We start from the raw sequence: 27,070 nt of genomic DNA on the forward strand, positions 1-27,070 counted from the left end.
ATGGCACTGTTCTCCCAGGGGGTCCTATTCGCTTCCAGACACTACCCATTAGAATGTCGGTAGGGATTCTTCACCAGGAGTGGATATCCTTTCTCATCCTACCCAAAGCCTCTAACCCCATTGTGTTGGGCCTTCCTTGGCTACGGCTCCACTCTCCCCATGTGGACTGAGTCTCTGGCTGGATCCTGGCTTGGGGCCCCTCATGTTTCTTGTCATGTCTTTCCAAGGTGACCCCAAAGGAGAGACTTTCCATTGCTACCCCATCTGTATCTTCTGACCTTCCTGTTGCATACAGCGATTATCGGGATGTGTTCTGTAAGAAATCAGCTGAGGTGCTCTCCCCACAGGTCTTTTGACTGTGGGGAGAGCCCAGGGGTCGTACCTACCCATTGTCCATCCCAGAGACCCAGGCCATGTCTGAGTATGTCGCAGAGAATCTTGAGAAAGGTTTCATTCAGAAATCCTCTTCGCCTGCAAGAGCAGGGTTCTTTTTTTGTCGCCAAGAAAGATGGTACCTTGAGACCCTGCATTGATTATCGAGGCTTAAATGCTGTTACTATTAAGAACAGATACCCCTTACCCTTAATATCTGAACTATTCGAAAGGTTGAAGGGTGCCTCCATTTTCACCAAGTTGGATCTCAGAGGGGCGTACAACCTCATTCGAATTTGAGAAGATGAATGGAAGACTGCGTTTAACACTCGAGACGGTCACTACGAATACCTGGTCATGCCTTTTGGGCTGTGTAATGCCCCAGCTGTGTTTCTAAAATTTGTCAACGAAATCTTCAGGGACCTGCTGTACCAGTTTGTTGTCATCTATCTGGATGACATGCTTATCTTTTGGGAAAATCTGCGTGTCCACAGAAACCATGTCCGCACTGTACTCCAGCGCCTTAGAATAATCTCTATGCCAAGCTGGAGAAATGTTCCTTTGAATATTCTGAGGTCTTATTTCTAGGATGCTTTGTCTCAAGTTTGGGTCTTCGTATGGATCCTGAGAAGGTCTTAGCCATTACCAACTGGCCGTTTCCTGCTAGTCTTAAGGCCACACAGCGCTTTCTTGGCTTCACAAATTACTATAGGCAGCTCATAAGGAATAACTCTTCCATTGCCGCACCTATTATCGCTTTGACCAAGAAGGGTGCTAATGCCAAAGTCTGGCCCCCCAAAGCTGTCGCTGCGTTTCATGATCTGAAACAGGCCTTTGTCTCTGGGCCTCTCTTGAGGAGACCTAATCCTGGGGATGCATTCTTTATTGAAGTGGACGCTGCTTCAGTGGGGGTGGAAGCTGTGCTTCTTCAACTCTTTGAGAAGAAACGTCAACCATGTGCGTTCTTTTCCAAAAAATGTTCTCAGGCAGAGAGAAATTATGCCATCGGCGACCGGGAACTTCTCGCAATCAAATTGGCGCTGGAACAGTGGCGTCATCTTTTGGAAGGTTCTCCTCACCCCATAGCGATCTTCACCGATCACAAGAATTTACAGTACCTACGGAATGCTAAACGTCTGAATCCCAGACAGGCCAGGTAGAGTCTCTTTTCCCGTTTTCTTTTTTTTTTATTTCACGATTACGTACAAACTTGGTTCCTGCAACAGTCGGGCTGATGCGCTTTCTAGGTCCTTTGACACTTTGGACAAGGAGTCCACTCCTGAACCTGAGCCGATCGTCCCAACTTCATGCATTGTTGCCATTTTACCACCCTGGATTTAAAAATTCCTCATGGTAAGACCTTTGTCTCCACTGAGCTAAGAGCTAAGATCCTGCGTTGGGGACATGATTCCAAGGTGGCGGGCCACACAGGGTTTTTCCGGTCCTTCTTGCTCATCAGCCGTCACTACTGGTGGCCTAATCTCCGCTCGGAGGTCAAGAGCGGAGGTCAAAGACTATGTCAAGGCTTGTCATGTCTGTGCTCAGTCTAAATCCTCCACACAAGCTCCTACTGGTCTCCTCATGCCTTTGCCCATTCCTAAGGAACCCTTGGCTCATATTGCCATGGATTTTATCACCAATCTCCTACTGTTGGACGGTAATACGGTGATTTGGGTGATGGTCGATTGGTTTTCCAAGATGGCTCATTTTGTTCCCCTTCCTGGTCTTCCTTTCGTCTCTTGCCTTGGTTCCCATTTTTATTTGAGAAATTTTCCGCCTCCATGGGGTTCCTTCTCACATTGTTTCCGACAGGGGCGTTCAATTTACGTCTCGTTTCTGGAGAGCCTTTTGCAAATCCCTCCAATATTGCCTTGGATTTTTCCTCTTCTTAGCATCCTCAATCCAATGGGCAGATGGAGAGGGTTAATCAGGAGTTAGAGGTTTTTCTTCGCACCTTAGTCTCCGCTCATCATGACGATTGGTCCTCTCTACTTCCGTGGGCGGAATTTTCCCATAACAATCATGTAAATACCAGTTCGCAGAGAACACACTTTTTCGCAGTTTATGGAAGACATCCTCAACTTCCGCTTCCCATGACCTGTTCTCTGGATATCCCAGCATTGGATTCAGCTCAGGAGTCCTTCAATTCTATCTGGAGTGATGTTCATGATTCCCTCCAGGCAGCTGCCAACAAATTCAAAGGCTTTGCTTCGCCTTTTCTTTAGCCAGGGGACAAAGTTTGGCTCTCCACCAGGAACATCAAGCTTCGAGTGCCTTCCCTGAAGTTTGCTCCAAGATTCATTGGTCCATATATTATCATTTCTAAACTGAATCCGGTTTGTTTCAAACTTCAGATCCCCAAAAGCCTCAGAATTGCTAACTCCTTCCATGTTTCCCTTCTGAAGCCTTTAGTCCTCAATAAGTTCTCTCGTCCCCTCCCTACCATGGCATCGGTCTCTGAGGATAATCAGAAATGCGAGGTCAGTCAAGTTCTGGATTCCCGACTCTGTAGAGGAATTCTTCAGTACCTTGTTCATTGGAAAGGCTTTGGTCCTGAGGAGAGGTCTTGGGTCCCGGCATCGGAGGTCTTTGCACCTCGTCTGTTAAAAAAGGTTTCATCTGAAGTTTCCCTCTAAACCCGGGCCCAGGCGGGGTAGGGGGAGGCCCTTATAAGAGGGGGGGGGGGTACTGTCAGCTTACCTGTTCGTTCATGTCTGCATTAGAGGCCACACTTCACTTCTGGTTCCTTTTTTATCATCTCTCCTCCCTGTTCGGCCCCACCCCAGGCCTTCCAGGAAGTCTATATATTAACCAGTGCGCTGCAGGTCTGCTTTGCTGTTCAACAGTGTTTGCTAGTTGTTTCCTGTCTGCCGTGTGCTTGATCTACCTTTCTGTGTACCGACTTTGGCTTGTCTCTGACTTCTCCTGTTTGCCTGTGACCCTGACCTTTGGCCTGTTCCTTGGTTACCCTCGTCTGCCTGTTGTCCTGACCTCGGCTTACCCATCACTATCCCCTTTGTCCTGACTGGCGGCTTCCCCTCTCTCCCTACGTAGCGTGACGTGGAGGACCCCAGGGGCCGTGACCTGGGCCCAGCTGCAGCCAAGTCCATCCTCACCACTAGAGGCTCTGGTGAACACCTGCTGGGTCTTAGACTCCGCCCTGGGAAATCTTGGGCTCACGTTCCTGTCCATCCGCAGCAGTCAGCTACTGGGTTCACTACCTTGTGGTGCACCCCTGCCTCCAACTGGGTGCAGTTGTCACCTGGCCACAGGTGACTTGCCACTGACTTTTACAGCCGCTGGAGCCAATGACGCCGCAGCTGTGTCTCAGCCAACCAGGAGAGAGAGTCCCGGACAGTTGAGGGATTTGTGGACATCACTGGACCAGAGATGGGGCTCAGTTAAGTATGAGGGGGCTGCTACACCCAGAAGGTTTTTTATCTTATTGCATAGGATGCATTAAGATAAAAAACCTTCTGACTTTACAACTGTAAGAGCTGGGGGGAGGAGAAGCAGCAGTATCCAATCTTCCCAGTGAAAGGCTGTGCGGGGGTGTGTGTCAGGACAAGTTTGATCATTGGAGGAGAGCAGGCTAGAGAACTCGCCATGGGGTGTTCTCCTGCTTGGTGTGGTCAGTTTTTAATAGGAAAGCAGAGGGACTGGCAGGATCACCAGGGATTTCTCGCAAAGGAAGCAATACAAAGAGAGCAGGATACTTGTTCATACAAGTTCATACAAGTACATGGTACAGCAGGCACATATCAGGAATATCAAATGTTGGGTTTACATACTCTTTAATGTCCCTTTTTTTTTTGTTCCCTTTTTTACTAAGAACATGAAGTAGTAAAATTGAAAAGAAAAAAATGTATACTGTACCGTAAGAATGAGTGATTTATTTATCCTAACAAATCCCTCAAATTAGGCAGGCAAAAACAATTTGACAATCCTGCATTATCTTGTGAAAACACAAAATGTTAAACAGTTTAAAGAGGGCGACAACCCCTCGATCGCTATCTACCCATTGACTGTGGGCAGGTGACAGGTAGATTGTAAAAATGTCCCTGCTTTGCTGACCCCCGCTTGCGTATGGCAGAGTGGAGGGCAGGAAACAGCACAGCACCTATAGACCCATGATTTATCCTCAGGGATTTTGCTATGGTGACTCAGGTAATATTCTAGGATGAGACCTTTTGATGAGATCATCTATTAGTTGATTTTGCTTAACCACCCAAGCCCCGGAGGATTTGGCTGCTCAAAGACCAGGGCCTATTTTGCGATTCGGCACTGCATGAACTTAACGGACAATTGCGCAGTCGTGCGATGCTGTACCCAAATGAAATTGACGTCCTTTTTTTCCCACAAACAGGGCTTTCTTTTGGTGGTATTTGATCACCTGTGCGATTTTTATTTTTTGCGCTATAAACAAAAAAAGAGCTTCAATTGTGAAAAAATAACTATTTTTCACATTTTTTTTATATGAAATTCCCCCAAAAAAATGTAAAAATCAAAAAAAAATTTTTAAACATTTTAGGCCAATTTGTTTTCTGCTACATATTTTTGGTAAAAAAATTGCAATAAGCGTATTTTGATTGGTTTGCGCAAAAGTTATTGCGTTTACTAAGGGAAAGATTTGTATATGTGTGTGTGTGTATATATATATATATATATATATATATATATATATATATATATATATATATAATGTATATATTTATATTATATATAATATAGTCTTCCAACAGTCTTGAAGGAGTTCCCAGAGATGCTTAGCACTTGTTGGCCCTTTTGCCTTCACTCTGCGGTCCAGCTCACCCCAAACCATCTCGATTGGGTTCAGGTCCGGTGGCTGTGGAGGCCAGGTCATCTGGCGCAGCACCCCATCACTCTCCTTCTTGGTCAAATAGCCCTTACACAGCCTGGAGGTGTGTTTGGAGTCATTGTCCTGTTGAAAAATAAATGATGTTCCAACTAAACGCAAACTGGATGGAATAGCATGCCGCTGCAAGATGCTGTGGTAGCCATGCTGGTTCAGTATGCCTTCAATTTTGAATAAATCCCCAACAGTGTCACCAGCAAAGCACCCCCACACCATCACACCTCCTCCTCCATGCTTCACGGTGGGAACCAGGCATGTGGAGTCCATCTGTTCACCTTTTCTGCGTCGCACAAAGACACGGTGGTTGGAACCAAAGATCTCAGATTTGGACTCATCAGACCAAAGCACAGATTTCCACTGGTCTAATGTCCATTCCTTGTGTTCTTAAGCCCAAACAAGTCTCTTCTGCTTGTTGCCTTTCTTTAGCAGTGGTTTCCTAGCAGATATTCTACCATGAAGGCCTGATTCACACAGTCTCCTCTTTAACATTTGTTCTAGAGATGTCTGCTCCTAGAACTCCATGTGCCATTGACCTGGTCTCTAATCTGAGCTGCTGTTAACCTGCGATTTCTGAGGCTAGTGACTCGGATGAACTTATCCTCCGCAGCAGAGGTGACTCTTGGTCTTCCTTTCCTGGGGCGGTCCGCATGCGAGCCAGTTTCTTTGTAGCGCTTGATGCTTTTTGTGACTGCACTTGGGGACACTTTCAAAGTTTTTCCCAATTTTTCGGACTGACTGACCTTCATTTCTTAAAGTAATGATGGCCAATTGTTTTCCTGTACTTAGAATTTGTATTATGGCAAGAAAAAAGCAGCTAACAGTCGTTTCAGTGGGACTATCAGCTGTGTATCCACCTGACTTCTGCACAACACAACTGATGGTCCCAACCCCATTTATAAGGCAAGAAATCACACGTATTAAACCTGACAGGGCACACCTGTGAAGTGAAAACCATTTCAGGTGACTACCTCTTGAAGTGTGACTCTACAATTTTCATAGTCATGAAAATAATTGATTGGGTCCGGACATGGTCCGCCATTTAGTGATGCCTGATCTAGAGGAACTACGAGCAACAGCTGGCTGTGGTTTCGCACTGGATAATCTAGATCCTTAAGGTCTCCCAGCCTGGCCATCGAGCGTAAACAGGTTATAGTCCAGAACTAGGCCTCGCCATGACGGTGCCCCGATGGATGGGGACGAGCCTGCGAGTGGACAGTCTTGCTGGGACGCATCGACCTAGAACACCCTGAGTCGCAGCTTCCCCTTGGCTGACAGTACCGCCATCCCGGGTGGGAGGTGATCTGTTTCGGAGTGGCGCCCACCTGGTACCGTGGTATGGTGAGTAAAATTGTCCCCCCAAACACCCTTGGCAGTCATGGGGCAGGTGTGGGAACCTCCCTGGAATAGTCGGACCTTAGGGGTTCCCTGGCACCCTGGAGGACTAATCTGGTGTACCCCTTGGCATTCCCCTAACAGGTTTTACCTTTGGGGGGCGGTAATAATGCAGCCGTTATGGCGCTTATTTGAAGGGGGTGAATTGTCCCGGGTGGGTCCCTGGCTAGGGACCTTTAGATGCCTATTGTTCTGAGATCCCTTTGGGGGGTCCTGGTGACCGCATGGCGCGCCGTGGGGGCTGCCATTTTGTTGTGGTTCATGATCTCTGTGTTCCAATTAGTTTGCATGGGCAGCCATTTTCTATACTTCCCCAGAGAATGTATGAGTGGTCATTTTCTTGAGGTCCGTGGGATGGACAGGCGTGTGGCATGGTTTGTAGTGATAGAGGCAGCGCTTCTTCCTCTTCCTGTGCAGACAGTGTTAGTTTCGTTATTACATTGATCAGGCTGGATGCTTCTCTGTGATCTGGTAACGTTCCTGGGTTTCCCTGTGGGTTTTTTCCTCTTCTGCTCTGCTATTATTACATAATAACCAGGGATCGTGAATCTGCAGTAATAGCGGTGGGACCGCATTTTTCATGGTCTTAAAGGCACATTACACAAAAAAACATTTTTATTTGAGCAATGGAGTCCCAGGATAAAAATTCACCTGCAGACCCCCTGGAAGCGACTGTAGGATCCTCTGGTTCACAGTTGCAGACAGAAATTGCATTTTTTTTGCAAAGCCTGATGTCAAAAGTGGATTTTGTCATTTCTGGTGCTGCCAGCCGCAAACGCCCTCCGCCCTCACCTCCATCGGCAGGGTCTTCGGACAAATTTGTCTTCGGACAAATTTGTCTTCAAACAAATCTGGTCGTCGTGGACGCAGACCACCTTGAGGGGTCGGTGTCTTCACATTCTGACGGTGAGGAGGACCTGTCCCCATCAGCCGCATTGGTGAAAGCCCTGATATCTGTGCGGGAAATCCTAAAACTGGCTGATGAACCTACAGCATCAGATATGCAGGTGTCTTTTGGATCCCGCAAATCCCTTAAAGCGGGCAAGGTGTTCCCTTGTCCAGAATTGTTTCATACTATTGTGGATGAACATTAAGCACATGTTGGTGGTGCCTAAGCATTTTGCACGCGGTTATCCTTTTGCGGAGGTGGTGTCCAATAGGTGGACTGTACCAACGAAAGTGTATTCTCTGGTGGCCAGGTTGAATAAAGCGACTCTGGTAACGGTGGAAGAGTCTCCGACCTTTCCAGATCCCATGGATAGACGGGTGGAATCCTTGTCCCGCCATTTACATGTGGCAGCAGGTCACATGTTAAAGGCTACCTTTTGTGAATGTTTTAGAAGCGCAGACTGCTACTGAATAGATGAAGTGACTGAAAAGTAACTTGGAAACGGCACGGCTTTCCCCTGCGGTACAGGAACTAATAGACCAGTTGACCCAAGCCCTGGTGTTCATGTGTGATACGTCCCTGGACTCCGCTTTATTGGTGGCCAGGACGTTGGCAATGGGGATTTCTATTTGGAGCATGGTATGGCTAAAATGCTGGTCGGCTGACCAGGCTTCTAAGAAGGCTGTGAATGAACTTCCTTTTACAGGGGAGAGGCTATTTGGATCCTCCCTGGATGAGTTAATCAAAGGTATCACGGGGAGTAAGGGCACTAATCTGCCCCAATCCTCTAAGGGCAAGGTGTACTAGGCGGGGGTCTTCCTTTACTGCTCACAAATGTCTTTTTCGTGCTTCCGGGTCGCAAGGAAACGGTAAATCGTTCAGGTCTTCTGAAGGGTTCCATAAAGCCATGGTCGGGAAAATCTAAGTCCGGCTAATCTGGACCTGCAGAGATTTCTTAGCCTCCATAGATATCAAGAACGCATATCTATACATACCTATCTACGCTGGACACCAGCGGTTTCCTCGCTTTGCGGTAGCTAGTACTGCGGTACTAGCAGAGCAGCATTATCAATTCGTGGCTTTACCCTTTGGTCTCGCCTCCGCTCCCCTAGTGTTTACCAAGGTACTAGCACCGGTATTGGCACTGCTGTGCCGGCGGGGAATACTGGGGTACCTGGACGATCTGTTGAGAGCGGACTTTCATTAAGCCTTGTTGGGGGATCTGTCGATCATGGTCAGAACTCTGCAGGAATTCGGTTGGAACATCAATTTCAAGAAATCCGCGCTGACTCCAGTTCTGAGACTGGATTATCTGGGCTTGACTCTGGATTCTTCAGCCTTGGCGAGGGGTTTTCTTCCGCCAGAAAAAGTTGCAGGGGGCGATTCAGTTGTTGTTGGACAACAATCTGTCTTCTGTACGAGTTTGCATGCGAGCCTTGGGTCTGATGGTATCGACCTTCAAGGCGGTCTTTTTTGCTCAGTTCCATACAAGGCCTGGCAAAAGGAGATTCTTGTAAAATGGAACAAGGATCCAAAGTCCTTGGATTCTGTGATTCGGTTGAGCCACAACACAAAATCTGCTCTGTTGTGGTGGATTCAGTCTCCAGCACTATGCCAGGGCAAGTCCTTCCTTCCATTATTTTGAACGGTGGTAACCACAGACGCCAGCCTGTCGGGCTGGGGTGGGGTGCTGGGGAAGCTCTGTGCCCAGGGTACCTGGACGATGGAAGAGTCAAAACTTCAGATTAAATGTTTTGGAGCTTAGAGCGTTAAAACTTTGTCTGAGTCGTCTGCAAGGTTGTCCAGTTCGGATTCAATCGGACAACGCCACGACTTTGGCTTGCATCAATCACCTGGGGGGCACCAAGAGTGTCTTGGCGGTCAAGGAGGTGGCCAAGATTCTGGCCTGGGTGGAAAGCTTTGTTCAAGCCCTCTCTGCTGTACAAATTCCAGGTGTGGAAAACTGGCAGCCGGATTACCTGATTCGTCAGGTGTTGGATCAAGGGGAGTGGTCCCTATACTCGGAGGTGTTCCGCCTCCTGTGTGTCCGGTGGGAGACTCCCAAGGTCGATTTGTTTGCCTCTTGCCTCAACAAGAATGTGCAGAGATTTTAAGCCAGGTCTCGAGATCCTTTGACTGACACCACAGACGCACTGGTGGCTCCTTTGGGGTCAATATCGGCTGATTTTATGCATTTCCTCCAAACTCCTGCAGAGGCTTCAAGGCAGGATAGAGGTGGAAAACATTCCGATCATTCTGGTGGCTCCAGACGGACCTCACCAGTTTTTGTACATAGACCTGATAAGGCTGGTCGCTGATACCCCTTGGAGACTTCCTCTCAGGGAAGATCTGCTGTCTCAAGGTCCAATCTTCCATCCTGCTTTACAGTCGCTGGGTTTAACGGCATGGCTGTTGAAAGTCAGGTGTTGAGAGAGAGATATGGGTCTTTCTGACTCTGATTCCTACACTCTTGAAGGCTAGAAAGTCAACTTCCAGGAAGATCTACCATTGTACGTGTAAATCGTACATTTCATGGTGTGAATCGCTGAAGGTGCACCCTCGCTTGTTTTTGATCGCTAGGGTTTTGGCCTTTTTGCAGAAAGAGTTTGAACAGCGGTTGGCTTTGGGTACTATCAAAGGTCAAGTTTTAGCTTTGGCTATATATTTTCAACGCCCGTTAGCCACGCATGTCCTAATCCGGACTTTTATCCAGGCAGTGCGCCATATGGCTCCTCCAAGGCGATTCCCGTTGCCTCTGTGGGATCTAAATCTGGTGTTATCTGTTCTTCAAAAGCCTCCTTTTGAAAAACATTTGGGAGATTTCACTGCTTTCTTTGTCTCAGAACGTTGCATTCTTGGTGGCGATCACTTCTGCAACACAGGGTATCTGAATTGGCGGTGTTGTCTTGCCGCTCACCTTATCAGGTGGTACTTCGACCTTATCAGTCGTTCCTAAGGTGGTTTCTGATTTTCATCTGAATGAAGACTTTGTGTTGCCTTCACTTTGCCTTAAACCTCAGTATCCTAAGGAGTATGCCTTGCATTCTTTGGATGTTGTTCGGGCGATCAGGGTTCATTTAGAGACCACTGAGTCCTTTAGAAAATCAGATGCGTTTTTGTCCTTACTGATAGACCTCGTAAGGGATTGGCTGCGTCTGCTGCGACCATTTTCAGATGGATTAGGCATACGGTGGTACAGGCCTATTCACTGAGGGGTCAGTTTCTTCCTTTCCCTGTGAAAGCTCATTCTACGAGAGCGCTGAGTGCCTCTTGGCCTTTTCAACATCAGGCATTGGTGCTTCAAGTTTGCAAGGCGGCGACTTGGTCATCTGTGCATACATTCACAAAACTCTACAAGGTAGATGTGTTGGCATCGGTGGATGCTTTTCTTGGCCACAAGGTTTTGTAGGCTGCAGTTTAAGAGTGAACTCGTCTATTTAGTTTCTTTTTGAGGGTTACATTTTTTCCGGCTGAGCTCCAGTTGTTCCTGGTTGAGCTCCATGTTGCCTGGTTGTCTGTTTAGCCATTGGAGACTTATGTTTTGTTTCTGCGTTTGTTTCCCACCCCTCATGATTATACTGCTTTGGGACATCCTTATGAGTCCTGAAGATGAGGAGCTGCGTCTGTCGATGAACGATAGAGAAAAATGGATTCTTGTAAGAACTTGCCTTAAAATCATTTTTCTCTGAAGTTCATCGACAGAATGTCTTCTAAATACTGCTTGCAACTAAACTGTTTGATGATAGCAGAGTCTGAGGGGTTATGTCTGCAGGGACAGCCCCCATAGGCGTGGTTACGTTTTTTTTTTTTTCCTGCCTAGTGCCTATTCCTAGAAGGAGGAGCATAACCCTATGAGTAATGAAGATAAGGAGCTGCGTCTGTCGATTGAACTTTAGAGAAAAGGATTTTTAAGGTAAGTTCTTACAAAAATCCAGTTTTTCCTTAGATGGGCGTGGTCAACAGACCAATTGAGTAAGTTTACATTTACTTTGTTTAGTGTGATTTCATACCAAGAAATTAACCACTTAAGAGCAACATTCTATTTAAAAACTGCTTATCAAATTTATGGTGTTAACAAAATGTTATTTTTATGTGTTAGGAGCTGTTCGCATTCCTACGGTTTCCTTTTCTGAAGAAGAGCAGAATTTCACAGCTCTGGCTGAGTTTAAAGATTACATAAGAAAGGGTATGTATATGTTGTATGGGTCATGTATATGTTGTGTAAGGCATGCTCAACAAGTATTGGTGGCAGTAAACTATGCATGAGACAGGGACACCCAGGAAAAGTCTAAGCAGATTAATCCCACACACTTATTCAGCAAGGTAGCAAACAAATACAATTTTTAATGCAGGGGCTTTGAAGAGCAAGTTCATTACATTCTAGCTACTAACTAAACTTTGCCTCATACTAATAGGGTACCCCTAAACGGGTTTCCCAAACAATCAAGCAGCACTTTTTTTTTTTCTATAGTGTTCTGGTAAGCATTTAGCTTTTCACTTAGTAGCAGGCTCCAACAGCTTTCACTTAGTAGCAGGCTCCAACAGCAGAAAGTGAGAACCGTGAGTATCAGTCAGTTGATATAGATAGGCCTGTGGACAGCTGAGACTAATAATGAGGACTGGCTAAGATGTGGACCAAGGAATGGAGGCTTTGTCCTATGCAAAGGTCTACAAAGACCCCAGGACCCAGAACATAGGGTAAGATTTTGAGAAAAAAAAAGTTTCCTTCTCATTCTTTATAAACCCCCAGAGCCCTGGGGCATAGCTACAGATCATGGGGCCCCATAGCAACATTTTGATAAGGATCTTTGATTTTAATATAAGGCATGTCTAAATTAAGGACAGATAGGAGAACGGTCAACGTAGTCAGTACAATTCTAGGGACCAGAACTGTGGACAGAAGTTGGTTAGGGAAGAACATGGCATACCGGTCACTGTCATAACAGAGTGTGCCGTGGGCGCGATCATGGTATGCAGTCATACGACAGTGTTCCAGAACCAGGAGGCCACGCTGTATTCGTCAATTAGCTATAGTGCCGTCGGCAAGTGGGTAAATTTCCTTTGCCACATAGTCGTCCAATTAAACAGTGCATTAAGGTCCGCTTGTAAGTTGGAGGCATCCTGTAAAGGTGTTTATTCCATTGCATAGCTTGGTGTCATCTGCAAAGACTGAAATGGTCCTTTTAATCTCAGACTCTATATCATTTACAAATATATTAACAAGTGAGGGTCTCAACACTGAAGCTTGAAGTATACCACTAATAACCTTAAGCCATTCAGAGTATCAGTCAATAACCACTACCTTCTCTATCGTCCATTGACAGACGCAGCCTCCATCTTCATTAGCTGAATGGGTTATGCTCCTCCTTGCAGGAGTAGTCTAGACCGTCTAGTCTGGGGCCGCCCCCACAGGCATAACCCACACACCCTCTGCTCAGAAAACCAGTTTGTTTCTGCCTAGAGAAGGAGTAGGACCTAGGTTTCCTGCTGGGTTCCCAGTTTTTTATTATTTTCAGAATATTTTGTTTATTTCTCTTTACTCACTTTGCTAGTTAGTGTTCAAGGGGATCCTCCTGGTGATCTGCAAGTAATACCGACTGGGGCTTCGCACTGGATAATCTAGATCCTTATGGTCCCCCCTCAGCCTGGCCTACAAGCGTGAGCAGGTTATAGTCTCGCACTAGGCCTCGACACAACGGTGCCCCTTTCCGGATGAGGACGAGCCTGCGAGCGGTCGCCTTGCCGGGGCGCGACGACCTGGAACGCCCTGAGTTGCAGCGTACCCCTCGACTTGCAGAACACCCACTTCTGGTGGGAGGAGGTCTGCCCAGAGCGGAGCCCACCCGGTCCATGGTATGGTGAGTAAACATGCCCCTCCTTGCTCCTGGTGGCCTTGGGGGGGATGTGGGCCCTCTCTTGGGGATAATGAGACCTGTAGCTCCTAGATCCAAGATCTCCCTGGCCTGTCAGCTACCCAGCCTCTGTGCCCTGTCTCCCTCTCCCACCACCCCCCCCCACCCCCGGGGGGGCTATGTACCTGGGGCGCCTGGCGTCCTGAGGGGGGTGGCAATCATTTCTTGTTGCTTGCTGGGTCTTGTTGTAGATCCTTGAAGCCTTCATTGTTGGAGTTCCCTGGCTGCATGGCACGCCATGGGCGCCGCCATCCTAAATGTGGGCAATGTGTATATTTTTCCTATTGACTTGTATGGGGCAGCCATTTTCCCTGAGCTTCCTAATAAAATGCATTGGCAACCATTTTTGTGTAGTCCTATGTACTGCATTAGCAGCGTGACCTTTTACATCCAGGCCTAGGTCACTTCCTGTGATTCTTATTCCTTCTGCAGGCTGTTCAGGAGGGTTTTCTCTGGTGGTGGTACAGTACTGGGGTCTTTGTGGGCATATCCCTGCACACTCTGCTGTTTGTGTATATTTAAGGGGGACTCTGCAGACCACTGCAATCTGCGGTGGGAACCGCGATCAGCTCTTCTTCATGTGACAGTACTCCGTTTTGTAACCTTGAATATGGAGTCCCAGGCTGTAATTTCACCCTCAGACTCACTCTGTGCGACTCCCGGACAGTCCGGATCGCAGTCGCTGGCCGCGATTTCAACCGCTCTGGAAAGCCTGGCAACAAAAGTTGATTTTGTCATGAAAAAGGTTAATAGCTGAAAACGGCCACTGCCTTCTTTATCTTTGGTGTCTTTTGATTCAGTGGCTGATGTGGTTGCCATGGACGCCCCCCTACCTAAAGTATCGCTGTCCTTGCAGTCAGGTAGTGAAGAGGACCTGTCTTCTTCAAATGCAGCGCAGGAACGCGTTTTGGTGGAAGACCTTAATTATATCAGTAAGGGAAACTTTAAAATTGGCTAATGAGCCCACACCGGCAGGGACACAGGTGGCCTTCGGCTCCTGCAAAACCCAAAAGTTTAGCAAGGTTTTTCCCTGTCCCGAGACTTTTCATGATATTGTGAATGACCAATGGCGGCGTGTTAAGCACATTCTAGTTGTGCCAAAACGCTTTAAACGCCGGTATCCTTATGCTGATATGGTCTCCAACCGTTGGACGGTGCCACCTTTGGTGGACCACCCTGTTTCCAGGTTGAACAAATCTACCATTGTGCCTGTGGACGATTCCCCAGTTTTTATGGATCCGGTGGACAGGCGGGTGGAATCCCTTTCCTGCCATCTTCACGTGTTGGCAGGTTCCATTTTGAAATGGGTCTTTGTGTCTGTTTTGGTATCACAGACAGTTACGGAATGGATTAGGGTTCTGAAAGGGAACTTGGACCCTGACGTAGTTACCCCCAGAACTGATGGAACTTGTGCACCTGGTGTTTCTGTATGATGCGTCCCTGGATACAGCTCCCCTGGTGGCCAGAGTTTCGGCTTTGGGGATCGCCCTACGGCGCATGATTTGGCTGAAGAGCTGGTCGGCTGACCAAGCTTCCAAGAAAGCCCTGACGGATCTCCCTTTTTTGGAAGAGTGTTTTGTTTGGCGACTCACTGGATGAGTTGATCAAGGGTCTGACTGGCAGGAAAAGTACTCTTCTTCCTCAATCATTCAAAGGTAAAACACACCGTGCTAAGTGGGGTCCTTCCTTTACTGCTCATAGACGGTTTATTCCTGCCACCGGGGCGCAAGAAAAAGGTAAGCCGTTCAGAGCTTCTGGAGGATCTAAGAAGCACTGGGGCAAGTCCAAGACCAGTCACTCTGGTGCTGCAGAAAAGTCCTCTTCAGCATGAAGGGGTGCCCTCACCTGTTTCTGGGGTGGGGGCACGTCTGCACTTCTTTCAGGAACCCTGGACTTCCTTCGTTCAGGACAAATGGGCTTGCGAACTGATTCGTTGCAGGTACAAAATCGAATTTGGTCCCGGCCGGGGGACAGGTTTTTCCAGTCAAATTTTCACCTGTCTCCAGAGCATTTGAAAGATCTTCGGGAAGCTGTGCAGACCCTCGTGGCTCAAGGAGTGATCATGCCGGTTCCTCCGCAGGAACGCTCTCATGGTTTCTTTTCAAGCCTGTTCATGGTGCCCAGAAAGGAGGGCAAAGTGCGTCCAATCCTGTATCTCAAGGCTCTGAACCGCTTTGTGCGGGTGCAGAAGTTTCGAATGGAGTCCATTTGGTCGGTGGTGGCATCCTTGAATCAGGGGGAGTTTCTGGCCTCCATCAATATCAGAGATCCCCATAGTCGAGGGACATCAGTGATTCTGCCGCTTGGCGGTGGCAGAGGAGCATTTTCAATTTGTGGCATTACCCTTTGGTCTTGCATCCGCTCCCAGAGTTTTTACCAAGGTCCTGGCCCCTATGCTGGCCTTATGTCAGAGAGGAATCACAATTTTGGGATATCTGGACGATCTCCTGTTGCGCGCCGACTCTCATTTGGATCTGTTGGACAACACCTCTATTACAGTTAAGACCCTTCAAGAAGTCGGGTGGACGATCAATTTCAAGAAATCTGCTCTATCGCCATCAGTACGGGTCACTCATCTGGGGCTGACTATCGACTCCACTCTTGCGAGGGTCTTTCTCCCCTTGGAAAAGCTTAAGAAGTTGCAAAGGGCGATCAGGTTGCTGATGGAGACCGATCAGTCCTCCCTGCGGGCCTGCGTGAGGGCCCTTGGTCTGATGGTGTCGACCTTCGAAGCGTTCCTGTTTGCTCAGTCTCATTCCAGGCCTCTGCAGAAAGAGATTCTGGCAAAATGGAACAGGGACCCTCTGTCATTGGACCAAAAGATTTGTTTGAGTTATCTCACAAAGTCGACTCTGTCCTGGTGGATCCAGTCTCCTGCCTTATGTCAGGGCAAGTCCTTCTACCGCTGTTCTGGATGGTGGTCACCACGAATGCCAGCCTGTCAGGCTGGGGTGGAGTGCTGGGGAAGCTCTGTGCCCAGGGGACTTGGGCGTCAGAAGAGTCCTCCTCCTTGCCGATCAACATTCTGGAGCTAAGAGCGATCAAGGTTTGCCTGTTCCACTGGACGAGGCAACTACACGTTTCTCCGGTTCGGATACAGTCAGACAATGCCACAACTGTGGCTTGCATCAATCATCAAGGGGTCCCCAAGAGTGTCCTGGCGGCCAAGGAGGTGGCCGAGAGTCTGGTTTTGGCGGTAGCCAATGTTCCAGCTCTTTCCGCAGTCCACATCCTGGGTGTGGAGAATTGTCAAGCAGATTACCTGAGTCGTCAGGTGTTGGATCAAGGGGAATGGTCCCTTCATCCGGAGGTGTTTCACCTCCTGTGTGTCTGGTGGGGGACTCCGGAGGTGGATCTCTTTGTGTCTTGCCTCAACAGAAAGGTCCAGAGGTTTGTGGCCATGTCTCGGGATCCTCTGGCCGATGCCACAGATGATCTGGTAGCTCCTTGGAGCCAGTATGGGCTGATTTATGCCTTCCCTCCACTCGTACACCTGCCGAGGTTTCTTCGCCGGGTGGCGGTGGAAGGCATTCCGGATGTTCTGGTGGCGACAGACTGGCCTCTGTGGTCTTGGTACGCAGACCTGGTTAATTTGGTCGTAAATCCTCCATGGAGACTTCCTCTGCGGGAAGATCTGCTATCTCAGGGACCGATCTTCCATCCTGCTTTACGGTCACTAGCTTTAACAGCTTGGCTGTTGAAAGCAAGGTGTTGCGGGATAAAGGCCTTTCTGACTCAGTGATTCCTACCCTCTTGAAGGCCAGGAAGTCGACATCTAGGAAGATCTATCATCATACGTGGAAATCATACATTTCATGGTGTGACTCGCTGCAGCTGCACCCTCGCTTGTTTTCTATTGAGCAGCACCTAGCATTGGGCACTATCAAGGGTCAGGTGTCGGCATTGGCTATTTACTTCCAACGTCCTTTGGCTACTAATAGCTTGATTTGCACTTTTATTCAGGGGGTGCGTAATCTGGCGCCTCGGAGGAGATCTCCGTTACCTCCGTGGGATCTCAATCTGGTTTTATCTTTTCTTCAAAAGCCCCCTTTTGAGAATATTAGGGAGATTTCTCTGCTTTCGTTGTCGCAGAAGATTGCCTTCATAGTGGCTATTACTTTTGCTTGCAGAGTATCTGAGTTAGCGGTTCTGTCCTGTCGTTCACCTTATTTGGTGGTCCATAGGGGATAAAGTGGTTCTGCAACCTAATCTGTAATTTTCTCCCTAAGATGGTGTCGGATTTTCATCTTAATGAAGACATTGTGTTGCCTTCCTTATGTCCTAAGCCTAAGCATCCCAAAGAATTTGCCTTGCACTCTTTGGATGTGGCTAAGGCGATGAGAGTTTGTCTGACGGTTACGGAGTCCTTATAATATTGGACTCTCTCTCCTTAGATGGTCCTCACAAAGGTTTCGAGGTGGATCAGGCAGACTGTTGTTCAAGCTTATTCACTCAAGGGTCAGGTTCCTCCTTTCCCTGTGAAGGCGCATTCTACTAGAGCGCTGAGTGCCTCTTGGGCTTTTCGCCATCAGGCCTCTGTTGTACAAATTTGTAAGGCAGCGAATTGGTCGACTGTGGACACCTTTACAAAATTCTACAAGGTGGATTTGTTGGCATCTTTGTATGCCTCTTTTTGGCCGCAAGGTTTTGCAAGCTGCTGTTTCGTAAGAGAATGTTTTTGTTTCTCTTGGGGGTATTTCTACCTGGGTGAGCTTCTGTTGGTTGAGCTTCATGTTACCCAGTGGGATAAGTTTAGTCTTTGGAGTTTACGTTACTTTCTGGTTGCGTTCTTTCCACCCCTCATGCCTACACTGCTTTTGGACGTCCCATGCAGCTAATGAAGATGGAGGCTACGTCTGTCAATGGACGATAGAGAAAACAAGAATTTTGTGAGATCATACCGTAAAATCCATTGACAGACACAGCAGCCCCTCTGATATGGAGATGTTTTTTTTTTCCCTCACTGCTTACAACTGAGCTGGTTTGCTGAGCGCAAGGTATGTGAGCAATGCCTGTGGGGACGGCCCCGTGGGCATGTACATTTACATTTTTCCAGCCTAGACTTCTCCTGCAGGCAGAAGCAACCCCCCATTCAGCTAATGAAGATGGAGGCTGCGTCTGTCAATGGACTTCACAGAAAAAGATTTTACGGTAAGATCTTACAAAAATCTTGTTTTCTGAATACTGTCCTTTTAGCCAGTTTTGTATTAATTGACAAACTGATTTTTCAAAGCCTGTAGACTTTATCTTCCACATTAGCTACATCAGTAGTCTGCAAAATTTTGGAGGGGATGTTAAGGGACCACATACAAGACTTTAGTAATGAAAACGGTATTATAAGTAGTAATCAGCATGGATTCATGAAAAATCGTTCGTGCCAAACCAATCTATTAACCTTCTACGATGAAGTGAGCTGCCATCTAGATAAAGGTAAGCCGGTGGATGTGGTTTATCTGGACTTTGCGAAGGCATTTGACACCGTTCCCCACAAACGCTTACTGTACAAACTAAGGAAGGTAGGTATGGACCATAAGGTGAGTACCTGGATAGAGAACTGGCTCCAGGGGAGAGTCCAGAGGGTGGTGATTAATGGGGAGTACTCGGATTGGGCGGGTGTGGAAAGTGGGGTCCCCCAGGGTTCTGTCCTGGGACCAATCCTGTTTAATTTATTCATAAATGATCTAGAGGAGGGGATATCGAGTACAATCTCAGTATTTGCAGATGATACTAAACTAGGCATGCCAATATCTTCTATGCAGGATGTGGAAACCTTGCAAGCGGACCTGAACAAAATAACGGGATGGGCAACTACATGGCAGATGAGGTTTAATGTTGAAAAATGTAAAGTAATGCACTTGGGGGCCAGAAACCAGAAAGCAAGCTACTCACTAGGGGGGGAACCTCTGGGTGAGTCTAGGATGGAAAAGGACTTGGGGGTACTGGTAGACAACAAGCTTGGCAGTGGCATGCAATGCCAAGCCACCGCAAGCAAAGCCAACAGAATACTGGGATGTATAAAAAAGGGGATTCACTCCAGAAATAAAGAGATTATTCTCCCTCTCTACTAGACATATGCCGGTTTTCGGTAATTCGATATATCGCGGTATTGCATAGCCACGGTATTGTTATTGTGGCATTTTTAAAATACCGAGTTTATCTGCTCCTGGGTCTGACTTCTGAATTGATACATTTCAGTGAGCTGGATGACTCATTCACTCACACAGCTCTCCCAGTAACTATAAACAAAAATGTTTACATTGTATCTTTTCCTTCCCTCTGCCAGGGAGAAAGGAAGTTTAACCTCTTAAAGACTGGACCTTTTTCTGACACTTGTTGCTTGCAAGTTAAAATCAGTTTTTTTTTTTGCTAGAAAAGTACTTAGAACCCCCAAACATTTTATATATATTTTTTAGCAGAGACCCTACAGAAAAAAAAGGGCGATTGTTGTAATATTTTATGTCACACTGTATTTGCGCAGCAGTCTTTCAAACGCAATTAATAGACTTTAATGAATAAAAAAAAAAAAAAAAACGTAACAGTAAAGTTATCCCAATTTTTTTTTTTTGTTACACAGAGAATCGTGAGAGAATCGTGATCTTTATTCCAAGCTAAAAAATCGTGATTCTCATTTTGGCCAGAATTGTGCAGCTCTAATAAATATATACACACACACACACACACACACACACACACACACACACACACACACACACACACTCATAGCAGCCCACATTACATTATTATATAGCCATCAAGCAGTGTCTGGCCTACCTGGTGATGACTGGTCCTGGCGCTCTGATCCGATGGCCTGGTCTTTAAAGGGGCAAATCCTTGCGATCCAGAAGTGGTTAAACCTGCAGGAGGACCGGTGTTTTTATCTATTAATGACTTTACTATTGCTTTAGGCCTGGTTCACATGTATGCGGGTTGGCGGTTCACATGTATGCGGGTTGGCGGCCCACATTTGCACAGGCATAGCAGCCCATTGATTTGAACGGGCTGCTATGCCCTCATTTTCCGCAGAAAAAAGGTGCATGCAGCATTTTTTTAAAATTCAGTGGCCTTGAAATCCATCCTGCTTTTGCACCATGCGACTTACCTGCAGTTCCTGCTCTGGCGAGCTTTCTGCATTTTTTGTATACGTGGGCACGGCATTTAAAAACAGTTTGCGTGTGCAGCAAAGGCAGGTAAGTCGCATGGTGTAAAAGAAGGATGGATTTCATGGCCACTGCATTTTTTTTTAATTCTGCATGCACCTTTTTTCAGCTGAAAACGCAGGCATAGCAGCTCAAGCCCATTCACATCAATGGGCTGCTATGCCTGTGCAAATGTGGGCGCCAACCCGCATACATGTGAACCGCCAACCCGCATACATGTGAACCACCAACCCGCATACATGTGAACCAGGCCTAAAGCGATAGTAAAGTCATTTATAAACAACACCTCCTTCAGGTTTAACCACTTCTTGACCACAAGGATTTGCCCTCTTAATGACCAGGCCATCGGATCGGAGCCGAGCGCCAGGACCAGTTATCACCAGTTAGGCCAGACACTGCTTGATGACCTATTTTAGGCCTGGTTCACAGAGTCTGTACTGACTGACTATATAATAATGTGCATAAGTGAACCAAAGCCCCTAAATTCAGCAATGAAATTGAAGTGAGGTGGAAATTTAATAATTTAAATTTAATAAATAGAATACCGTGATAATACCGTATACCGTGGCAAAACCTTAATCAATTAATCGCAGCATGAAAATCTGATACCGTCACAAGCCTACTCTCTACAAGACTCTGGTCCGGCCACATCTGGATTATGCTGTCCAGTTCTGGGCTCCGGTCCTCAGGAAGGATGTGCTGGAACTGGAGAAAGTCCAGAGAAGGGCAACAAAAATAATTAGGGGAATGGAGGACATCAGCTATGAGGAAAGACTACAAGCACTGAACCTATTCTCTCTGGAGAAGAGACGATTGAGGGGGGATATGATATCAATGTACAAATACTGTACTGGTGACCCGAGCATAAGGAACAAACTATTCAGTGAAAGGAGATACAATAAGACACGTGGCCACTCACTAAAACTAGAGGAAAGGCGGTTTAACCTTAAAGTGCGTAAGGGGTTCTTCACTGTAAGAGCGGTAAGGATGTGGAATTCTCTTCCACAAGCAGTCGTATCAGCAGGGAGCATTGATAGTTTCAAAAAACTATTAGATGGACACCTTAAAGACCACAACATACAGGGGTATACAATGTACAGTTAAAAGCAAACACACACACACATCATAGGTTGAAGTGGATGGACTGATGTCTTTTTTTCAACCTCACTAACTATGTAACTATGTAATTAGCTGTGTAGGGGGAACTATATCAAACACTTTTGAAAAATTCAAGTACACATTTCCAGCCACTGTTTTTTGTCTTTGTTTTGCTTACCTTCTCGTAAAAATCAGATTTGTTTAACAGCTTCTGTCTTTCATTAATCAATGCTGTCTATTGCTTGAAATATTTTTTCCTAGCAAAAAACTTATCTATGCAGTCTTTTTTTTTTTTTTAAACTCTCAAGTATCTTCCTAACTATAGAAATTAAACTAACAGGTCTGTAATTACTTGGTAAAGACTGATGCTTTTCTTCAATCCTAGGCACCACATTGGCCTTATGCCAATTCAGTGGTACAATGCCAGTCATTAAAGTGGTCCTAAAGGCTCAAGGGTTTTTTTTTTTGTTTTTTGTATGGTTTTATTCTAATGCATTCTAAGCATTACGGTAAAAAACCTTCTGAGTGCAGCTCCCCCCTAAGTCCCCCCCCCTCTGATCCCCATCTCGATCCAGCGATGTGCACAAGAGCAGCTGCCCTCCTGTGAGTCACTCTCTCTCCTCATTGGCTTGCACAGCAGTGGGAGTCATTGGCTCCTTCTACTGTAATCAAAGCCTGTGAAGAGAACATCCGACTGCCTCTTGGGGCATCAGGAAGGACTTTATTCCCCTGCTTGAGCAAATTGGATCATGCTTTATTGGGGTTTTTTTTCTTGCCTTCCTCTGGATCAACTATGGATAAAAGGTTGTTTGTGTGTGTGTGTTTGTGTATATACAGTTGTGCTCATAAGTTTACATACCCTGGCAGAATTGGATTTCTTTGCCATTTTTCCGAGAATATGAATGATAACACAAAAACTTTCTTGGTTAGTGTTTGGCTGAAGCCATTTATTATCAGTCAACTGTATTTACTCTTTTTAAATCATAATGACAACAGAAACTACCCAAATGACCCTGATCAAAAGTTTATATACCCTGGGGATTTTGGCCTGATCATATGCACAAGTTGACACAAAGGGGTTTGAATGACTATTAAAGGTAATCATCCTCACCTGTGATCTATTTGCTTGTAATTCGTGTATGTGTGTATAAAAGGTCAATGAGCCCCACTCTCGTCGAGGTCTACTCCTCCATCTGGAACGGAGACTCGTATCTCCCGACGGGCAATCAAGCCATTGTTAAATTATTAGCCAAAAAAGGGAAAGATCCCCTGGAACTGGGCTCATATTGTCCTATTTCTTTGTTAAATCTAGATGTGAAAATCCTCTGGAAAATAACAGCCTCCCACCTAGCTAATATAATGCCGCACCTCATCCATCCGGCTCAATCGGGGTTCACTAAGGATCGCTCAGCCACCGCCAATATCAGGAAAGTGCTCTTGGCTCTAGACCAGGCTCGCATACACTCTGATAGGGACATGGCTATAGTTAACACTCGATGCCAAGAAGGCTTTTGATAATGTGAACTTTGCCTGGCTCCGCAGAGTCCTATCGGCCATGGGCTTCCAAGGCCCTTTCGTTAACCTCATAAAGTCTATGTACGCTTCTCCGACTGCTAAATTGTGTGTGGGGAGTTCCCTTACTGATGATTTCCGCCTACACAAAGGTACACGCCAGGGCTGCCCCCTCTCCCCGCTCCTGTTTAACCTAGCGATTGAATCCCTCTCCCGTTATCTATTGACCAAAGCCCCCCCTTCACGGAATATGTGTGGGATATCAAGAGCTGCGTCTATCCCTATTCGCGGATGATGTCCTATTGTTTACCTCCAACCCCTCCGCCTACATACCAGTGATTGTTTCCACCTTTTGATAGCTTTAAAAGATGCTCGGGTCTGAAAATTAACTATTCCAAAAGTGAGATACTCCCCTTGGGGGGAACTGTAGCCCGTCCCTGGGAAAGGGACTCCCCGTTTATGATCGCGTCTAAACACATCACTTACCTGGGTATTAAAATTGGATGGATTTGCCGTTGTCGCTTTTGGGGAGATGCCACCTAATTAAAATGGTTAGCTTTGCCCGCCTTCTGTATCTTCTTCAGACTTTCTTTTTGCTGATTAGGCATAAGGATGCGCAAGATATTAATCGGGCCTTTTCCCGTTTTCTTTGGCGGGCGAAGCGGCCCCGAATCTCTATGAAAAAGCTTAATCTGCCCAGGAGCGACGCGGGTGTAAATTTCCCTAACCTGAGACTGTATAACCTGTCATATCTACTCAGAGTGGCCTTGGACTGGATATCTCGGACCTCTCACTATTCCAACTATGATCTTAAGTCCCAGATGTCCAGCGCTTTCTCCCCGTCGGCTCTCTTACATGCCAAGTAGGCCCACCTGTGCCCCGTACTTCGCCACAACCTACTCCTCATGGATACAGCTATTGCGTGGAGGGAGGTGAGGAAACTCCTTAAGTTATCACTATATTTTTCCAAATTCCTCCCGATCCGTGATAATCACAACTTTCCCCCAGGTCTCGACCACGCAGCTTACCAGTTCTGGGAACGGAAGGGTCTGGTAAATTTTGCACAATTGTGCGATCTACAATCTGGCTCCCCCTATCCTCAACACACCATTATGGACAAATATGACCTCCGGGACCCAGACTTTTTTTTTACTTGGCCCAATGCCTCCACTTCATTGTGAATACAAACGGTAAACCAGCAGACAGGTTCCGGTCATCCATCATTAATAACCTTTTGGACTCTGCCAACTTTATAATTTCGGGCATCTGCAAACCTCTTCTGAAGATGTGTCCCCCAGCAGTTTTTACCTCTACCGCCTCCAACTGGCTCAGGGCTTTCCCTGGCAAAGACACCATACCCAATATTTTCAGCGACCTTCACACCACCCTCGGGCTCACACCCAATGCCATCTGGCAAGAGACTCAGCTAAAAACCTTCCACCGAGCCCAAATCCCATTCCTCTTCCTCTCTGATAGAATGATTCCTGACGCTCAAAAATGCCTTCCCTTAGTCACAAGTTTTGGTCCTGCCCCTCCATTTCTCTGTTCTGGGATCAAGTTTTGTCTTTCATTAAGGATGTAACACACGTCTTTGTACCTAAAGACCCTTTTTTGCTTTTATTTGGCTACTGGGACAAACGCCTACAAAAATGGTCAAGCACTCCTGCCTCTAAACATCGTCTGTGGATCCTTACCTGCCTCCTTATAGCCAGACGGACAATTTTAGCCAATTGGATTTCCCCGACCCACACCTTTTCCTAGGTAATAGACTTTTGACCCTGTATCCACCCCCCTCCCCCCCACCCCTCCTTCTTTGCCCAACCCCAGTTCAGTTTTTCCCCTACAAGAGTGAAAATGTTTGTACTACTATTGTATGTATTTGCTCTTACGTTGTACCCTATCTGTTTTGCCAAAAAGTTTAAATTAAAAAAAAAAAAAAAGGCCAATAACTTTCTGGACTCCTGACAGACCCTTACATCTTTCATCCAATGCTGCACTGACATTTCTGGATTCTGAGTCATGGGGAAAGCAAAAGAATTGTCAAAGGATTTGTGGGAAAAGGTAGTTGAACTGTATAAAACAGGAAAGGGATATAAAAAGATATCCAAGGAAATTGAGAATGCCAATCAGCAGTGTTCCAACTCTAATCAAGAAGTGGAAAATGAGGGGTTCTTTTGAAACCAAACCACGGTCAGGTAGACCAACTGCAATTTCAGCCACAACTGCCAGGAAAATTGTTCGGGATTCAAAAAAAAACCCCACAAATAACTTCAGGTGAAATACAGGACTCTCTGAAAACATGTGGTGTGGCTGTTTCAAGATGCACAATAAGGCGGCACTTGAAGAAATATGGGCTGCATGGTCGAGTCACCAGAAGAAAGCCATTACTACCCAAATGCCACAAAGTATCCCGCTTACAATACGCCAAAACAGCACAGAGACAAACCTCAAACCTTCTGGCACAAAGTCATTTGTAATTATGAGGCAAAAATTGAGCTTTTTGGCCACAACCATAAACGCTACATTTGGAGAGGAGTCAACAATGCCTATGATGAAAGGTACACATTCCTGCTGTGAAACACGGAGGTGGATCGCTGATGTTTTGGGGATGTGTGAGCTACAAAGGCACAGGAAAATTGGTCAGAATTGATGGCAAGATGAATGCAGTATGTTATCAAAAAATACTGGAGGAAAATTTGCATTCATCAGCCCGGAAGCTGTGCATGGGACATACTTGGACATTCCAACATGACAATTATCCTAAACACAAGGCCAAGTCGACCTGACATTAGCTACAGCAGAATAAAGTGAAGGTTCTGGAGTGGCCATCTCAGTCTGCTGACCTCAATATCATTGAGCCACTCTGGGGAGATCTCAAACGTGTAGTTCATGCAAGACAGCCTAGGAATTTACAGGAACTGGAGGCTTTTTTTTCCAGGAAGAATGGGCAGCTTTACCATCTGCTCAGCCTCATCCAGAAATACCACAAAATACTTCAAGCTGTCATTGATGTTAAAGGGAGCAATACACGGTATTAAGAACTGGGGTATGTAAACTTTTGATCAGGGTAATTTTTAGTAGTTTCTGTTGTCATTATGATTTAAAAAGAGTAAACACAGTTGATTGATAATAATAAATGGCTTTAGCCAAACACTAAACATGAGTGAAAGAAAAGTTTTTGTGTTATCATTCATATTCTCTGAAAAATGGCCAAGAAATCATAAATTCTGCCAGGGTATGTTAACTTATGAGCTTGTAAATTTGAGGGTATGTAAATTTATGGCTCGGTGTCCCGTGATGTACTTCAAGAAATGGATTTTACAGGTAAGTCTGTATTAAAAAAATCAATTTAACACCTCTGTTTTGTCATAGTTGACTTTAAAATTGCTCACTTGTCCAAAGGTCTCAAATTTATGTATTATGGAAGGAAGAGACAAATATGGAGTTATTGTATAGAGAAGTAGGTCATCTGCATACAGTGATAATTTGTATTGACGGGAACCTACCTCAATCCCTTTTTAATTTCATTATTCTTTCGAATTGCAACTGCTAGGTGTTCCATCGTGAGAATATATAGCAAAGGAGATAGGGGATAACCCTGTCGAGTACCATTGTGAATTGTTAGAGGATGGGACAGAAATCCATTAGACCTAACTCGCACCGAGGGGTTATGATAAAGGTCTAAGATTTTATAGAGTATATTTGGTCCTAATCCTTTTCGCTGGAGAGATCTTTTAAGAAACTCCCAGTTCACTAGGTCAAATGCTTTTTCAGCATCAACTGAAATTAAACATGCGGGTATTTTATGTTTCTTAGCATATTCCAACAGAGAAATGGTGTCAAGAGTATTATCTTGAGCTTC

General features: G+C 46.2%; 1 protein-coding gene across 1 annotated transcript in view; it reads left to right on the forward strand.

Annotated features, from left to right (window-relative positions):
- Positions 1 to 27,070, forward strand: part of PM20D1 (peptidase M20 domain containing 1) — a gene marked incomplete at its 5' end in the record, with an annotated part of 305,608 nt that overhangs the window by 19,038 nt on the left and 259,500 nt on the right. The window contains one exon of the mRNA XM_082244535.1: positions 11,629 to 11,715. Within this exon, the coding sequence (XP_082100661.1) occupies positions 11,629 to 11,715 (87 nt within the window). The remainder of the gene's footprint in view (positions 1 to 11,628; positions 11,716 to 27,070) is intronic.

This window comes from Pelophylax lessonae (genome assembly GCF_965119305.1).
Source record: "Pelophylax lessonae genome assembly, chromosome: 2".
NCBI classification, from domain to species: Eukaryota; Metazoa; Chordata; class Amphibia; order Anura; family Ranidae; genus Pelophylax; species Pelophylax lessonae.